General features: G+C 35.7%; 1 protein-coding gene across 1 annotated transcript in view; it reads right to left on the reverse strand.

Moving 5' to 3' along the window:
- The window catches only part of LOC110783227 (U3 small nucleolar RNA-associated protein 21 homolog), a 29,553-nt gene extending 14,150 nt beyond the window's left edge, over positions 1-15,403 (reverse strand). Inside the window, exons 1-8 of the mRNA XM_021987538.2 lie at positions 15,119-15,403; positions 14,972-14,999; positions 12,959-13,059; positions 10,500-10,703; positions 10,088-10,331; positions 8,687-8,862; positions 6,091-6,173; positions 1,651-1,723 (exon numbers count right to left, since the gene is read on the reverse strand). Of these exons, the coding sequence (XP_021843230.2) occupies positions 1,651-1,723; positions 6,091-6,173; positions 8,687-8,862; positions 10,088-10,331; positions 10,500-10,703; positions 12,959-13,059; positions 14,972-14,999; positions 15,119-15,244 (1,035 nt within the window). The 5' untranslated portion in view covers positions 15,245-15,403. The remainder of the gene's footprint in view (positions 1-1,650; positions 1,724-6,090; positions 6,174-8,686; positions 8,863-10,087; positions 10,332-10,499; positions 10,704-12,958; positions 13,060-14,971; positions 15,000-15,118) is intronic.

The following is a 15,403-nucleotide window of genomic DNA, read 5'->3' on the forward strand; positions in this document are numbered from 1 at the left end:
CCAAAATAAGGTCTATTAAGATCCAACAAGGTTTTATAAGGTCCTATAAGTTAAATAAGATTTTATTAGTTCGGGTAAGTTCAGTTCAGATAAGTTCAGATCCTATCGAAGAGAACTCACCCTTACAAAAACATAATCAAACTAAAGGAATAAATAATATGTGAGCTGAATTTCAGTTAAAACATCCATTTGATAGCTAAATCTGGAACATAAAGCACCAACAAACATAAGAAATTTGTGATGCTCGGACTCGTCTCTCCACCTTGTCGTACAGGTGTCGACGCGACAAGGGTGCGGACACGGAATCCACATCGGACTCCGTGAGGAAAAACGAGAAAACGTACTCGGGCTTATTAGGGTTTCGGAAACCCATATCTGAAATTGGGGCAACAAATCAAGGATATATGTTGTCAAAAAAAAATCAAGGATATAGAGACCTAGGGTTTTTGTCGCTTGAAAAATGCGAGACTACTAGATAACATTCACCATAGATGTGTCGAATTTTAGCTCAGAATTTGCAAGGAAGGAACCAGAAACCTAGAAAGAGGAAGGACAGAGAAAAGGTGGGTTATTATTTTTATCTTCATGTGGGGTAGGTCAGGACATACTTGCAGCTGGCCTTTTTTGCTTTTAAAATAATTAATAATAAAAGTTGGGTAGCTTTTTCCTGAGAAAAGGTTGGCTTTTAAACTTTTACAAGGGTGTGTTACTTTTGGCTGTTTAACTTTTACAAGGGTGGGTTACTTTAACAAGCAGTTTTTATTTTAATTGGAAAGGGTCGGGCTTTCTAGTTACAGTTAAAGGATTCGTAAAACTTGGGTACAAATATTACATATTATAAAGATTTATAGAATTTTTTTATGGTTGTTGTGTCCCCGAGTCCATATCCGTATTTTGGACACTTCTAGAACGTGTTCCCCAGTCCTTGATTTTAAAAAATTCCGAGTCTGACACTTCAACCCATACCCAAGTCTGACACCTGTATCCGAGTCTGAGCATCCTAGGAAGAAATGTAAGAGATCAAGAATCCCATATTCAGTAATGTTCTGCAGGGACAGACTCCAATGGGCTTCCAACTATCACTTTTCAGTTTTCACATCTCAAAATCAAACCCAATTGGTGCCGAGATGGACACACCTGCTGCAATTTTGCTTTCAAAGCTACAGTCATTAGGTTATATACAAAAGACAGTCCTAGTGTCATCTCTACCCACAAAGTGCTAACCAGCACATCCATCCTGATCCAAAAAAGAGCAACAGAATAAATCTGCCTGTGACAGCGTGAGAGCTCCTCCGGCCTCCGCCACTCCTTGCTGGTCCCAAGCATGAACAAACTTATATTTAAGGGTTATGTATGTGACAACCAGAGCAAACAGTCACATCCATAAGCAGGAATAAGTAGCAAAGAATATCTTTTTACGCCTACCAAGTACTCAGAACCCAGGACTACTTCCTTGTTGTATATAAAATGCGCTGGCTCCAAACGCCTTGCGCCTAGGCGCGCATCAGGTGTACACAAACACTGAAAATATACTTCTATGAAAACGAGAATACCATACGTAGAATGCAGCTATGGAAAAATATGGAGGTACAGTTAACTACAACCCTAGAGTATACATGAGTAGCTGATAAAAATTGAACAGCTGTTAACCTGGACAACAGAAAAAAGCCTGAACGCGCGGTCCTGGCCAGCAGATAAAATGTGTCTCCCGTTTGCATAAAACCTGCCAAAAACCATGAATACATTTATAAAGCACAATAATGTATTGAATTGGCCACGTCAAATAAAAGACAAATTAGTTAAAATTGAACACTAGTACACATTTTCCTTTTTTTAAATAGAAAATCCCTTGTATTTGACCATTGGACTGACTGCAGAAACCAAATTAATGTCACAGTGATTGTCAACCCTGTCCCCAGTTTTCCTACACTGCCCACGCCCTTCTCTTCCATTATCTCCACCATTTTCCACTCATTTTCCCAGTTCCAATTTTCAGGATAACCTATGAAGAGTTAGAACAACTAAGTAATGGTGGAGATGTGGAGTAGCCACCCTGCTGTAGTGGGGCTACTCCACTTACAGAGAATAGGTGGTAAGATGTTCTAACGTACAACATGGTGAAGATCAGTTGATTGATGGAGATACAATAGGGCTTAGACTAGAACAGCATTACGGTGTTATAAGTTAGGGTGTGAACAGGAAAGAGAGATAAAAATGGGTTGTGGAATTAATTTAAAATGATGCACTAAACGTAGAAGTAATAAAAGCCTGTTCTCCTCTCTAACAAATAAAATGGGGGATGGAGGGTGTTTTCCCCTTTCCTCTCTCTTCTCGGTTCCATTCCTTTCCCTACTTGTGAACCACATGGCTCTTATATCCAACCTCTAATAGAAAAACAAACACCATTGATAACAAAACCTTCAAAATAAATGAATAGCAGCAATACATCCACATCAGATCGCTAATGATTACTCCAACAACCCCTCACAGAGTGGTCTAGTTTCTTTCTTAACATATAATAAGACAGTGATAAAATTTGGGAGACAGGGAAAACTTGCCCCGTTATTTAAGCCTCTATGGTACTCCTTCTACATACTTGGAAATGTGGGATTGTTTTTAGTCAATGCCAAGGGAGAAATAATGAAAAGAAAAATTTGGAAGAAAAACAATGCATGGTATTGACAATAGCAAACCTCTTTTAAAGACAATCACGTGGCGAAAAAATTTAACAAACAAAGGGAGGGAGTAACGGCACAGGATAGTTATTGCTAGTCTCTTTGAATTCCACCGCTATTCACTTGGTCCTCTCTGAATCACAACGTGACACCACCTCTCACATCTTTTTCTTCATGAGATACTAATTCTGTTTTCCTAAGATCTACTTACTTTCCATTTTGATCTGTTTTTATAAGTTTAACTCACTTAATTCCCTTTATGGAAACATTTTTTATTCACTTTACTCTCCATCTCTCTCTTCCTAAAAGTTAAACACCCACATGGGCGGGTCCCTCTTTTGAATTCTCCTTGAATTTTGTTGCTAGCTTGCTACGGTGAAATTTCTCATTACGCTAGAATCCATAGTAGTCTGACTTTGTACCGTGAAGTTTCTTAATTAGCATCTCACTTTTTTCTTATAAGTAGGCTTAGGCCCTGTTCTTTAGGTTGAACTGAGCCGACTGAACTTAACTTAACTGAACTGAACTTAAGAACTGAACTTAACATAATATTACTTAAACAAAAAATAAATAATAATAAACGTTAATTAATTACTAAATAATAAATAATTAATAACTAAAGAATAATTAATTACTAAATAATTATAACAAATGATAAATATTAATAATAATTCATAATTAATAATTAATAATAAATAACTAAATAATTAATAATTAATAATCCGTAATTAATTACTAAAAATAATAATAAATGATAAATAATAAATTATAGTAATTAATAATAAATAAATAGTCATATATAATAATAATATAAATATAAATATAAGTAATAAGTAATATAATAATATAAATAATAATAATAATAAAAAAAATAACATTATTATTATTATTTATTATATTATTATTATTATTAGGAGTTTTTATTATTATTATTATTATTATTTTTATTATTATTATTAAGTTGAATTGAATTGAATTTAACTGAACTGAATTGCGAAATAAGTCTTGAAACTGAAATTAAGCCAAAAAGAACAGGGTCTTATTTTTATACAAGGAACCCTCTAAAATATGAATAAATGAAGAATAAGAGTTTTGCTTGTAATCCTGCAACTTTCTGCAATACGCTTTACATAGTTTAGGCAGGTGTATCAGTAACCTGTTTGTTTTAGACTCTGACGTGTATTTGAAAGTTACTGTTATAGGCAAACTCCCTCAACATCATAAGACGCCAACCTATATAAAAGGCCATCCCATAGGTCGTAAACAATGTATAAAAAATCTCTAGGCGCATCAAGGCGATTTGGAGTCTCCTGTGTCGTAGGCGCACTTAATGAACACTAGTTGTGCGCCTTTTTGGAAATCGCTTCGCCTAGACCACACAAAGCACTTGACCCCTAACCTACGAAGCACGGGTACGCCTGGGAATACCCGTTTCCCGTACCGGGTACGGGTACGGGACGGGTACGCCCAGGAAACGTCCCCAAAATGAATCCAAAATGTGGGTACGTGGGCTAAATGTGGGTACGGCTGGGTACGCGGGTGGGTACGATTTGGGTACGTTTTTGGAAATAAATCAAGAACCCAACTGAATTTTTAAGACCCAAATTCAAATTTAGGGTTTATTTTTCAAATCTCCATTCTCCACTTTCTCTCTCACCTCTCTTTGTCTATTTGAAGCCGTCGTTTGGCGGCCCGCCGATTGCTCCCTCGCCGTCGGCCTTCTTCCTCGCCCCGGCCCAGCCCGCCGCTCCGGCCGTGCTTGAACTTCGTAGTTCGTAGCAAGTGAGGAGCGACGCAACGAACATAGGCTGCATAGTGGCTGCCTACCTTAGTAAGGAAGATGTTTTTTTAAATAATGGCGGTGAGAAGAAGATGAAGAGGTTTAATAATGGCTGAAGTAGAGGAAGAAGACGAAAAGGAGAAAAAAGGACTGAGATTAAAGGTGTTCCTTTTAATCCTTTTCTTGACTTTAGTTTTTTTAAATTTTTCTTTTACTTATTTATTATTGTAGTGGCCTAGTGGCCCGCCTACTATTTTGTCTTTTTGGAGGAGAAAGATTCCTTTATTTATTTGTTTAGGTATAGATGTTGGCTATTGATGGGTTACTGATGTTAGCTATTTTAATTTTGACTGATTCTAAAATTTAAATTCCCACAAAAAATAAAATTTTAACCCACATTTACAAAATTAAAAATTCTTGTTTTTTTTTGCCGAATCCTTGCCGTACCCGTTTTTAGCAATTTTGATTTTGCCGTTTTCCGTCCTCGTACCCGTCCCCGTACCCGTCCCCGTACCCGTTTCCGTGCAACATAGCCCCTAACGCCATGCGCCTTAGGAAGGCACGTTTTTTAGTCGCTCTTACATACTGCCTTTTGGTATAGATACAAACTTAATAATTACTAAACAAAGCACACTGCACCCTAAATCAAGATAAAAAAAAAAATCCGAGGCTAATGAAATCCTTAAAAAAAAATCCTTTATACCAGAAAAGGTCTCATAACATTCTCTTTTCTTATTGTTCCCTATGTTTCCTATGGGCACTTATTTTCAGGTACTGTGAATCTTCACACTTTTGATCATCAACATTTCCTCCCTACACTGAACTTTTGGATTCCTAGACTTCCAATTTCTGCTCAGACAGAGAAATTCAGAGATGGAGGATTGGATTCCTTCTCTAAAAAAAGGAGAAAGGAGAAAGAACAAGTTGTAAATTGGATTCCTTCCCTAAAACAAGGACGCAGTCTATAAACATGACAACAGTTCATAGTGATCCAATCTTGAGCACTATTCAGGTTGTGGAAGAAGCATGAGAGTAAGAGGAGAAGGAGAAGGAGACGGAGACGGAAGAAAAAGAGGTGGCTCAACAAAAGAATGGATATTTGGGACAAGTTTTTAGATTTTGGATTCTCAATCCTAAAAATATAACATCAACTGTAACGAAGCTTTAGTTCCACTTTATTTGAAGCTTGATACCCTACCTGCTACTTTTCCCAACCTCGAAAAACAGCTATGTTAAAGCGGACAATTATGAACATCTAACATTTTCTCCATCACCCAAGCAACAAATAGGACTAGCTTTCTCTCTGAATCCATGCCTTTTCTTAGAGGACTTTGAGTTACCCTCCAGTATAACTGAGTATTTCTTAATCATAAGAGAAGTTGGCGTCATAATTTGCACAAAGCTCAGTCTTTTGGTAATCTACTAAGTAACTTTCCATAGTGTGAAAGAGGTCTTTTTCAAATTACTTTTTCAGTCTTACGCACATATTAAATTAAATTTGTTACATCCTCAAAGTGAAGTGGACTATGAAGTATGAAAGTAAAAGTTACATCAATAACACGGAGGAAATAAAATAAATTGTTTTAGAGAAGTTTTGCAAAACTCTAAAATTTAACGTTTGATACAACATAATACCTTATACAAAGTGGAGGTGCACTATGACCATTTCGGAACCGCAATAGACGAGGACTTCCATCACTGGTGTCGAATATCCACATCTGGCAAATGAAAAGAAAGGGAGAATTTGATGCAGAATAAACACTGTAAATAAAGAATCAACTAGTATGCTTACAAGATGAAGCATGAAGAGCAAGTGAAGATCTTACTTGCTGCAAACATCAAACTCACACTTCTTGCCACAATTTAATTGCTAAATTACATTTCTTCAGTAATAATTCAAGCGACTTTTGACAGTATTTTCAACGATGACTCATTCTAGTATATATATTCCTTGCAGAGCATTGTGACTGCCAGCATATTCAACCGTGAATAGTTTATTTATGAGCATTAAGAGTCATTTTGTCAAAGATAGAATGGAGGGATTTCTGCTAAAAAGCAAAGGCAGAAAAGAAACAAATAGTTGAAATTGGTGATATAAATTGCTTTTTGGTCCTCAAATTAGATCGGAGCACGGGCCATTAAGGCAAATTCAATAAATGAACCATAACAGTCTCCATGAGACAAAAATGTTATAGAAAAATACACTACACAGAAAGACCAATATCTTTTACATTCCAAATTCAATGCTTTTTGGTCCTCTCACATAATCTGATGCATTCTTAAAACTCTATACGAAATGTAACCACCCCATTCATATGACAGCCAAATACCTTTGAATGCAGAAAAAGGATGAGAGATGAAACTATATACAGATAATTACTCCCTCCGTCCCACTTTAATAGGTCGATTCTATTAGGGACATCACAAGAAAATAGGCCACCCTTCAAATCCGGTAAATGAAATAACCTTAAAAGAAAATTTGTCAAAACTACCTTTTGAAAGTAAGAGTTAGTGAGAAACCACCTTATAAAAAATATTTGCAAGCAAGTACCAGTTTCCTTTTCCAGGCATTGTACCAGTGTATGAAAAAAAAACGCCTAAGGCCCTAGGCGATAGGAGGAAAACGCTTTTTTTGTTCTATGCAAGGAAGATTCAAATGGGAGCACTTGAAGCTCACGAGGTTGCATCTGAGGCGCTCCCAAGGCCAGAGGCACACTTTAGTCGGTGCTTTAGAACTTTGTATTGGCGCACCAAAGCGCGCCCAAGGCACACCGAAGAGCAGCAAGACCCTATCACCTTGGTGCGTCTTATGTTTTTTAACACATTGCACTGACAGCCCACGTGTGTGGCACGTGACCACTTAAAACACCCATTTCAACCACAACACCATCTCACTACTGCCCCAGCAAACCACTTACACACCACCAAAAAATCGTTCATCCCCCTCGAAATCACCCACCCACCACCTAAAACCCACCCCACCATCACGAAATCACCCTAAAACAAGCCCTAACCTTGCCGGAAACAGCCCCATACACACCAAAAACAACCCACCCCACATGCAAATTGTACCAATCACGCCACCTACCTTAAAAACAACCCCAGCATAAAAAAATCCACCACACAACTAGATCTAAGAGAGAGATGAAGATAAAGGGAAAAGAAAGAGAGAGAGAGGGGGGAAGTAAAGTAGCGACGGCAAAGGAAAGCTAAGAGGGAAGAAGAGGCGGTGGTGCTGCCATGGCAGTGAAAGAGAATGGGAGTTGAAGAGGTGTGAACACCGGAAATTATGAGTCATAATGACAGAATCCGACATAAGATGGTCTTTGACAAAAAAAATTATTAAGAAAACTTGCAAAAGAGTTTGTACTATTAGAAGGTGGTTTCTGACAAATTTTCCTAAGTTAAATTATGAACTTTCTCATATTACTCTTACTTCATTTTAAGATGTGATGTGTAGTTTCACAATATGACGCTTGTTCTAAATATTGGTGGAAATTATCAAGGTAGTTATGGTATTTCAAGGCAATTCTGAAAATGATGTCTAACCAAATGTGGACGATTAAAGTGGGACGGAGAGAATAGAACTTAAGCCAAACAGAAGTAGAGGTAATTGAATATTACACACACAAGAATCCTTTTAATTTTAGAAAAGATAATTCTATATAATTTGGGTGCCAAAACCAAAATACTTAGGCAAGGTCATAGTTTAAATGGTTCATCTTGCAGCTGAAGCTTTTACTCTGCATTATCAAATCCATTGTTATACCCTATAGAAAATCTTACCATCCATCAGGGTGACAGCCCATGCCATTCAATGCACAAAAAGAACAAAAATGATATGTGCGTGTGTGCGGGGCTGCACATGCGCCAACAATGGCGGAGGGAGGGGGGGAGGGGCGGCCGACCCCAACATTTTTTTAAAAAAAATTAATAGAGAGATAAGTAGTAATTAATACATAAATATATCACTAAATGCTCCTTGCCTTGGTGGTTATTGTTGTTTTAGTATGTGTGGATCCCTTAGGTCAAGGGTTCGAATCCTACCTACTACTATATTTCTATTTTTTAGCTTTATTTTTTCCTCGCCCCCCCCCCCATTTTAGCTTCATTTTTTTCCTCGCCCCCCCAACATACAATTCCTGGCTCCGCCACTGTGCGCCAAGATTTTCAATGTGTCCATTCTATAGCATAAGTGCATAGATGTCAACAACATAGAAAAATGTCTTACTTTTATAGAGTTGTCTGCTGAAGCACTCATCAGCACAGGCTCGTTTGCAAAGAAGTGGAGTGAAATAATTGCAGCATCATGAGCCTCTTTTATGACTGACTGGAGCCTTCTTTTCTCAAGATTCCATATGCTAATAACACCAGATGTTCCTCCAGATGCTAACAAAGGTTGTCCATCTGAAATACTTAATTTTCTTAGCTACATTCCAGAGCAAAATGGCAGAAAATGAATTTCTACACCCTTGACTAAAACAGATAGCTCCTTATAATAATGGTTTTTATTCCCAGCAGGTAATTAAAACTTTCAGAGCCTGGGGAAGATTATCCAAATTATTCAGATCAGGAAGCTGTCACATCTTCCCAGTCCTGACCTCCTAACAGGCAATCTACAAGATGCACTATATTACCATGAAAATAAGCAAGGACAATATATGAGTACTCTTTGTTTACCTATCATATGCTAAGTAGTTGACCAACTAGCTTCTCCAAATATATAGTTATATTTCCATGACTACCCAATGAAGCTACATCGGATGACAATATCAAATACTTGGCGTAATTATAGTTTCCAATATATGGGCAGTCACTTTGACATGGGAACATGTAATTGAATTCAAGGTCATTTGGTTATGTAAACACCGTTCCTCAATAAACCATCATATAATGATCTAAATTTCATACACTTACATCGAAACTTTAAAAAAAAATCACATTTAAGAGGATTTTAGACTCATATTTCATTCAGAAATATTAGTAATCGCTCGTATGGTTGTTTTTAAACAAGATACATTCATAAAAGTATGTTTCCAAGAGTAACTAAAAAGAGGCCAATAAACTCTATATAATTATGACAGAAAGGGAAATTTTCCGATTTTTATATTTGTGTTGCAACAGCCGGAGGCAACAAAGTAAGACATGGCACCCACAAGCTTCCGCTCCCAGAACACTGACCGTTACTAAAATCATTATCATGAATTTTTTTCTAAAGAAAAAAATGTTTCCACCACCAAAAGTAAATACTTTGTGCCTAAAAAAACGTTTCCTTAAACAGTTAAACATCTTGATTGGATAAGAGGAAATGAATAGAAAGGCAGGAAAGGAAAGGGAGGGGAACAAGTTCCCTTGTTCGGACAAGGGTTGGGAGAAGAAAAGGGAGGGTAGGAGGAGAGATCAATTTTCCCTCCCTCTTTGATAAAAACAATCTGTCCAAATTGGAGAGATTTGGAGGGAAACGAGCTCCACCTTCCCCCTTCCTGTTCTTCCTATTTCACTTCCTCTCCCTTCTATCTTGCTATCCAAACAAAGTGTAAAAGAACTAAATGATCATCAATTCAACATAGCCTTCCATTTTCTTTAAGACGCATTTACCATAAAATTCAACCAAAAGTTCCAGAACTCCTACCTGTGCTAAAAGATAGTGCAGTCACAGCACCTCGCATAGAATGCGTAAATGTGACGATCTCTTCATCATAGCATATATTATGGACATAGATCTTCCCATCAGTGCAACCAATGGCTACCACATCTAGTGCTGGAGATGAGACACAACAAGAAATTGGCGATTTCCATCCCCTAAAATCATAAATTTTTTTCTTTGTATTAACATTCCAAATCTGCAAGGTGCCTTCTTGGCTACCAAAAATAACCTGGACAGAAGTAAACATTCAGTATTAGGACATTAGAAATAATATATTTTATCCACATAAAACCTATTCCCCGTTTCAAGTAACAGCAACAATATCAATAAACCAACAAGGAGAAATAGAAGAAATTTACGCAGGTTAGAACATATAAGAAAGAGGAAATGATTTTACCTTGTTCAAGTAAGTATCTGGATGTGCAATGCATGTAGGAGAAAAATTGTCTCCCATAACAATATGGCTAATTGGCTCTAAATTCTGCTCAATTCCTTTAAATGCCCATATAAACAAATGACGATCAACATCAACACTCACGATGTGATCACCAAATAGATACAATAAATTGACCTTCGCACTATGAGAGCTCCAAGTTGCAACCTGTTCAAGCATCAATAATACAATCAATTGAATAGCTACCATCACAGCTACAAGACCAAAAAGAAAAGCATTCAGTGGCTGAACCAAGGACATTAGACTCATCACTCATGATAACATTTCATATTTTTCCCAACTACATATCGAGAATCAGTCGTCGCTAACAAAAGTACAAGCGTGAAGTAGAAATAACAATTGAAAAGCAAAAAAGTGAAAAAGAGTAACACTTGAAGGCCCTGGCCCACTTCTTTTTTTCTTCTTTTTTCTTTTCTTTTGGACTCCTGGCCCACTTTCTATTGTTAAGGATTAATAGGATGTGGTTCAATAGACAATAACATATTAAAAAAAGCTTTTAATGTGAAAAAATTTATAAAAAGAAGAATTTCAATGAAGCTCGAAAAAGCGCGCTTCATACGCTTTTTGTGCTTCATGCGCTTAAGTGCGCTTCGGTGCGCTTTTTCACAAACGCTTCGCTCAGACCTAATTAAGCCCTTTGCCCTAGAGCTTCGAGCTTCAGCACTTGAGCGCGCTTTTTTAAACACTGGGTGCTGTTATTATTACATACAAGATTTTAGCCCGCGTGATGCACGAATTCTATTAAATTGTTAAGTTAAAATAAAATTTATATACCAACGGCTATATTTTGACCCAAGACCTAAATTATACATTCTCATACCCTAAAATAGCGGGAAAAATTGAGTTGCTTGAAAGACATGACAATAGAAATAGCCTATGATATAAATTGTACTCCGTAGTTGCCGAAGAGACTTATGAAGGTAAAAAAATTAAATCTACCTACTGACCACTTAAAAAAATTTACGTAGTACTATCAATAATATGGTTTCTTTTGTAGTATATATACGGTTATACGGTGTCTAGTATGTCTCTAATCTATAACGTAACAACATACAACCCTTATTAAGTAAGGAAGAAATAAAAGCTACTCTAGTTAACTCACAATATCCAAATAACACGAGTTACTACTTTTTTTAAGAAGAACTACACACCACTAGTATGCAAAATTTAAAGCAAAACATTAATCTCATTGTTAGAAACATTAATCCCTCCCGCGTTGGTGTTGTGGGCATGAATCATTAATGGAAGGGATGATGAACGAATTAAACTAAATATTCATAGTTTCATACTATTTGAAAAAGGAAGAAACACAACTTTGCTAAAGGTTTACAGAACTTATTTCGCACTCCATGCTAAACAAAATCTCATTGTTTAGAGTTGGAAGGTTATGACGGCATGAATTATACAAGGAAGTAAAACGAGTTACATAATAATATGATTTTACATATTATTATTTCGTATCAAATAAGAATTGTAGTAGCATTATAATCCTTTCTTAATATCTTTTATTTATCATATTATATAAAATAAAATAATTATTTTCCTAGGTGGTGCTTCTTTATACTATTCAAAATTTCATCTTTTATATAGATATTAAATAGATATAAGATTATAGAGTTTGATTTTGGATGGAAAACTCTTGTGTGTAGAATTTTATTGGCCGAAATCTTTTTAATTCTAAAATAAATTAGAAATCTTATTTCTCATTGGCCGAAATCTAATGATTTCCTACATGGCTCTCTAGATTCGTGTTTGATTTTGGATTGAATTTCATTTTAGATATATATTTTAATTATTAGAGTTTTGATTTTGCATGAAGTTGTATATATTAGTAATTAATTGATTAAAATATCTATGTGGCACTCGACTTTTTTAATTCAAAAATAATTTAGAAATCTTATTTTTCAGGCCGAAACCATTATATTTCCTACATGGCGCTCTAATATTGGATTAGTGTTTGATTTTGGACTTAATTTTATTTTAGATTAGTGTTTGATTTTGAATTGAATTTTATTTTTTATTAGTGTTTGATTTTGAATTGAATTTTATTTTTAATTATTAGAATATTTGATTTTGGATGGAGTTGTATATATTAGTAATTAATTAATTAATTAAAATATCAATGTGACACCTAATTATTATCTACGTGGCACTCGACTTTTTTAATTCAAAATAAATTATAAATCTTATTTTTCATTGGCCGAAACCATTAGATATTTTACGTGGCGCTCTAATAATTCAGCAAATATGCCTCCTTTTTTATTTATATATATTAGATATTATATTAGATTTGATGCTTATCGAGACACCAAACTAAGAGCTGAAAGGGTTAAAGTACCATACAATGGAATCAGAATTTTAAAAAAAAAATACACTCAATAAAGAGCCTCTAAATATATAACCTGACAAGCGCGCTTGAACACTGCGATTTTGTTCCCATAAGCTGCAAAGGTATAATCACGGTAGGAAGCAAGAGCCCGAATTTTCTTCGGAAGTTGGGGACCTCCATTGATAAACAAATATATCAGAAAAGCATTAGAAGACCAATACTCAACAAATCAGAGCATCAAAAGTACCATAAGAGTATGCCATACTAAGGATATGACCTATATCGTTCAGTTCATGAAGTAAAAGTAGTCGGCTAGTCATAATTCACTTCAAAAGTATTCTATACTTTGCAAGAAACACAGTTAAAACACAGAGTCACAGCTTGAAATCAATTTTACTGAATGCAGGTGGGTCTCAAACCGAATCGGATACAAACACAGTTCATTACTCATTATCGGATTAAGTTCTTTTTCCATAGTTCAGACAAAGAGCACCTACATTTGTGTGTGTGTGTGAAATGAAGTAACAGAACATTGTTTAAATAAAACCGAGGTGAACAAGAAGCAGAGGTGGAAGTCAAAATAACAAATTAAATTGTTTACATAGTTCATGGCTGTGTTTGCTATTTTTACTCCATATAACCTGAAAAACATCAGCTGAAGCCTAGAACCTCTATAAACACAGATCTTTAACTGTTGCGGTCATACTATTGGAAATAATTGGTTTATATATGGCACGTGATGTAACAAGGCATCCACTGAAAAATAGAATGTAGAATGAACCAAAATCTAAGGCACACACTAAGGAGATAAACAAACATAGAGGGCATATTATGGTCCACGATCCAAAGGGCTAAACTCCAATAAGGATAAGAGTTATCAGTTATGCTCTTCTAACTTCTAAGACTTACAGAAAGGCAAACAAGGTGAAGGCAAACGAGGAGAAGGCAAACATAACTTGTTTGCAAGTTATTACCCATTGACTTAATTTCTAACCAATTTAGTCCATTCCTTGACTGAAAAGTATATGAAAAGTAAACAATTAAAAAGAGGGTGCTTTTTTACCAAACTTCGTTACAAGTTGCACTTAACTGAAGCAGTTGACGTTTTATACAGTATTCAGCAGTGAAGTATGCAAGTGTCAATTATTCCAAACAAGACATATTTCAACTTCTTACCTCCACACTCCTCTCTACTTCAACACAAAAGCTAAACAAAGCAATTTCCCCCTAACAAAACCGTTCAAAAAATTTAGGGCCTAAACAATGGAATAAGGCTCCGTTTGTTTTGACAGGAAACATTTCTAGGAAAATAAATTCCAAATTTCCTTTGTTTGTTAAGGGGTGGAAAGTAATTTTCACAACAACAACAACAAAGCCTTAGTCCCAAAATAATTTTCACAAGATGAAAATAATAATTCCTTTTGTAAGGAAGGAATGACATATTTTTCTCTCACGTTACATCCCTTTTCTCTACTCCATCCATCATCTTCTTTCCAGTTTCATTCTTTTGTATCTATAACTTTAAGGAAACAAGCAAAGGAATTTTTATTTATAATTATGTTCTCTCTTGAAAATGGTTTGCTGTGAAAATTCATTTCCATTGAGAATGTTTTCCGTTAACTGAGCCTAAAAGCTACAAAAATGTAGATCACTTCACATTGTCATTTCGTCATTTGTTATATGTATCACAAAATAATTAGAAGCATTAAATACTACTCTAATAAGTATCAGGCATTAGCCGGCTAATACTTGATTTCTTCCTAAATCCGAAGAATACTAGTCTGCATATACTCGGCCACCTTTGCAAAAACTACAGGAAAATATGCACAACAATTCACAAAAAAAAAAAAAAATTAATTCTTTTCATTTATCCTTCGCCCCTTTCTCGAACAGCTAAGACAAACAGGCGAATAACTAAGATAATATGGCGTTCATTTCGACCTGGAAAGCACAAAAGTTCAATCACACCAACTTCACAAAAGCATAACAAATGACAGACTGATATTTAACCATTACAATAGAAATACAATACCTAAACATGAAAATTAGGGTTAGTAAATTAGCAAGAGAAAAGATGCCAACTTACCGACGAGCACCAAATTAAGCTTCGCACACTGCCCACCATAAAAAAAAACAAAAAATAATTCGTAAAAATAGTTGTTAATTCAAGAACATCAACAGATAGAAGATTAAAAAAATAAAGGAACGGAAAAGAAGAGAAAAAGTGAATTACGTTGTAGATTTGCCAAGCTTTTCCGACGCTAACAGTGACGAAAGTTTCAGTACCTAATCTTTGAACAGAGAAAGGGACTGAGCTAGTAATGTAGCCAATTGCTCTGAAGGGCTCGAAAATCCCCATTGTGCGAGGTTTTGCAAGGGCAGCAACACAAAGGAGAATCAAATAGTGAAGAGAGAGAACGAGAAGGGGTTTACAGAGGTTTTAGGGGGAGGTGGGCTGCGGAGACTAGGGAGAGGAAAATTTCTTCAATGGTTTTCCTAAAAAACATTACCATACAAG

This window comes from Spinacia oleracea, chromosome 3, assembly GCF_020520425.1.
Source record: "Spinacia oleracea cultivar Varoflay chromosome 3, BTI_SOV_V1, whole genome shotgun sequence".
Taxonomy (NCBI): domain Eukaryota; kingdom Viridiplantae; phylum Streptophyta; class Magnoliopsida; order Caryophyllales; family Amaranthaceae; genus Spinacia; species Spinacia oleracea.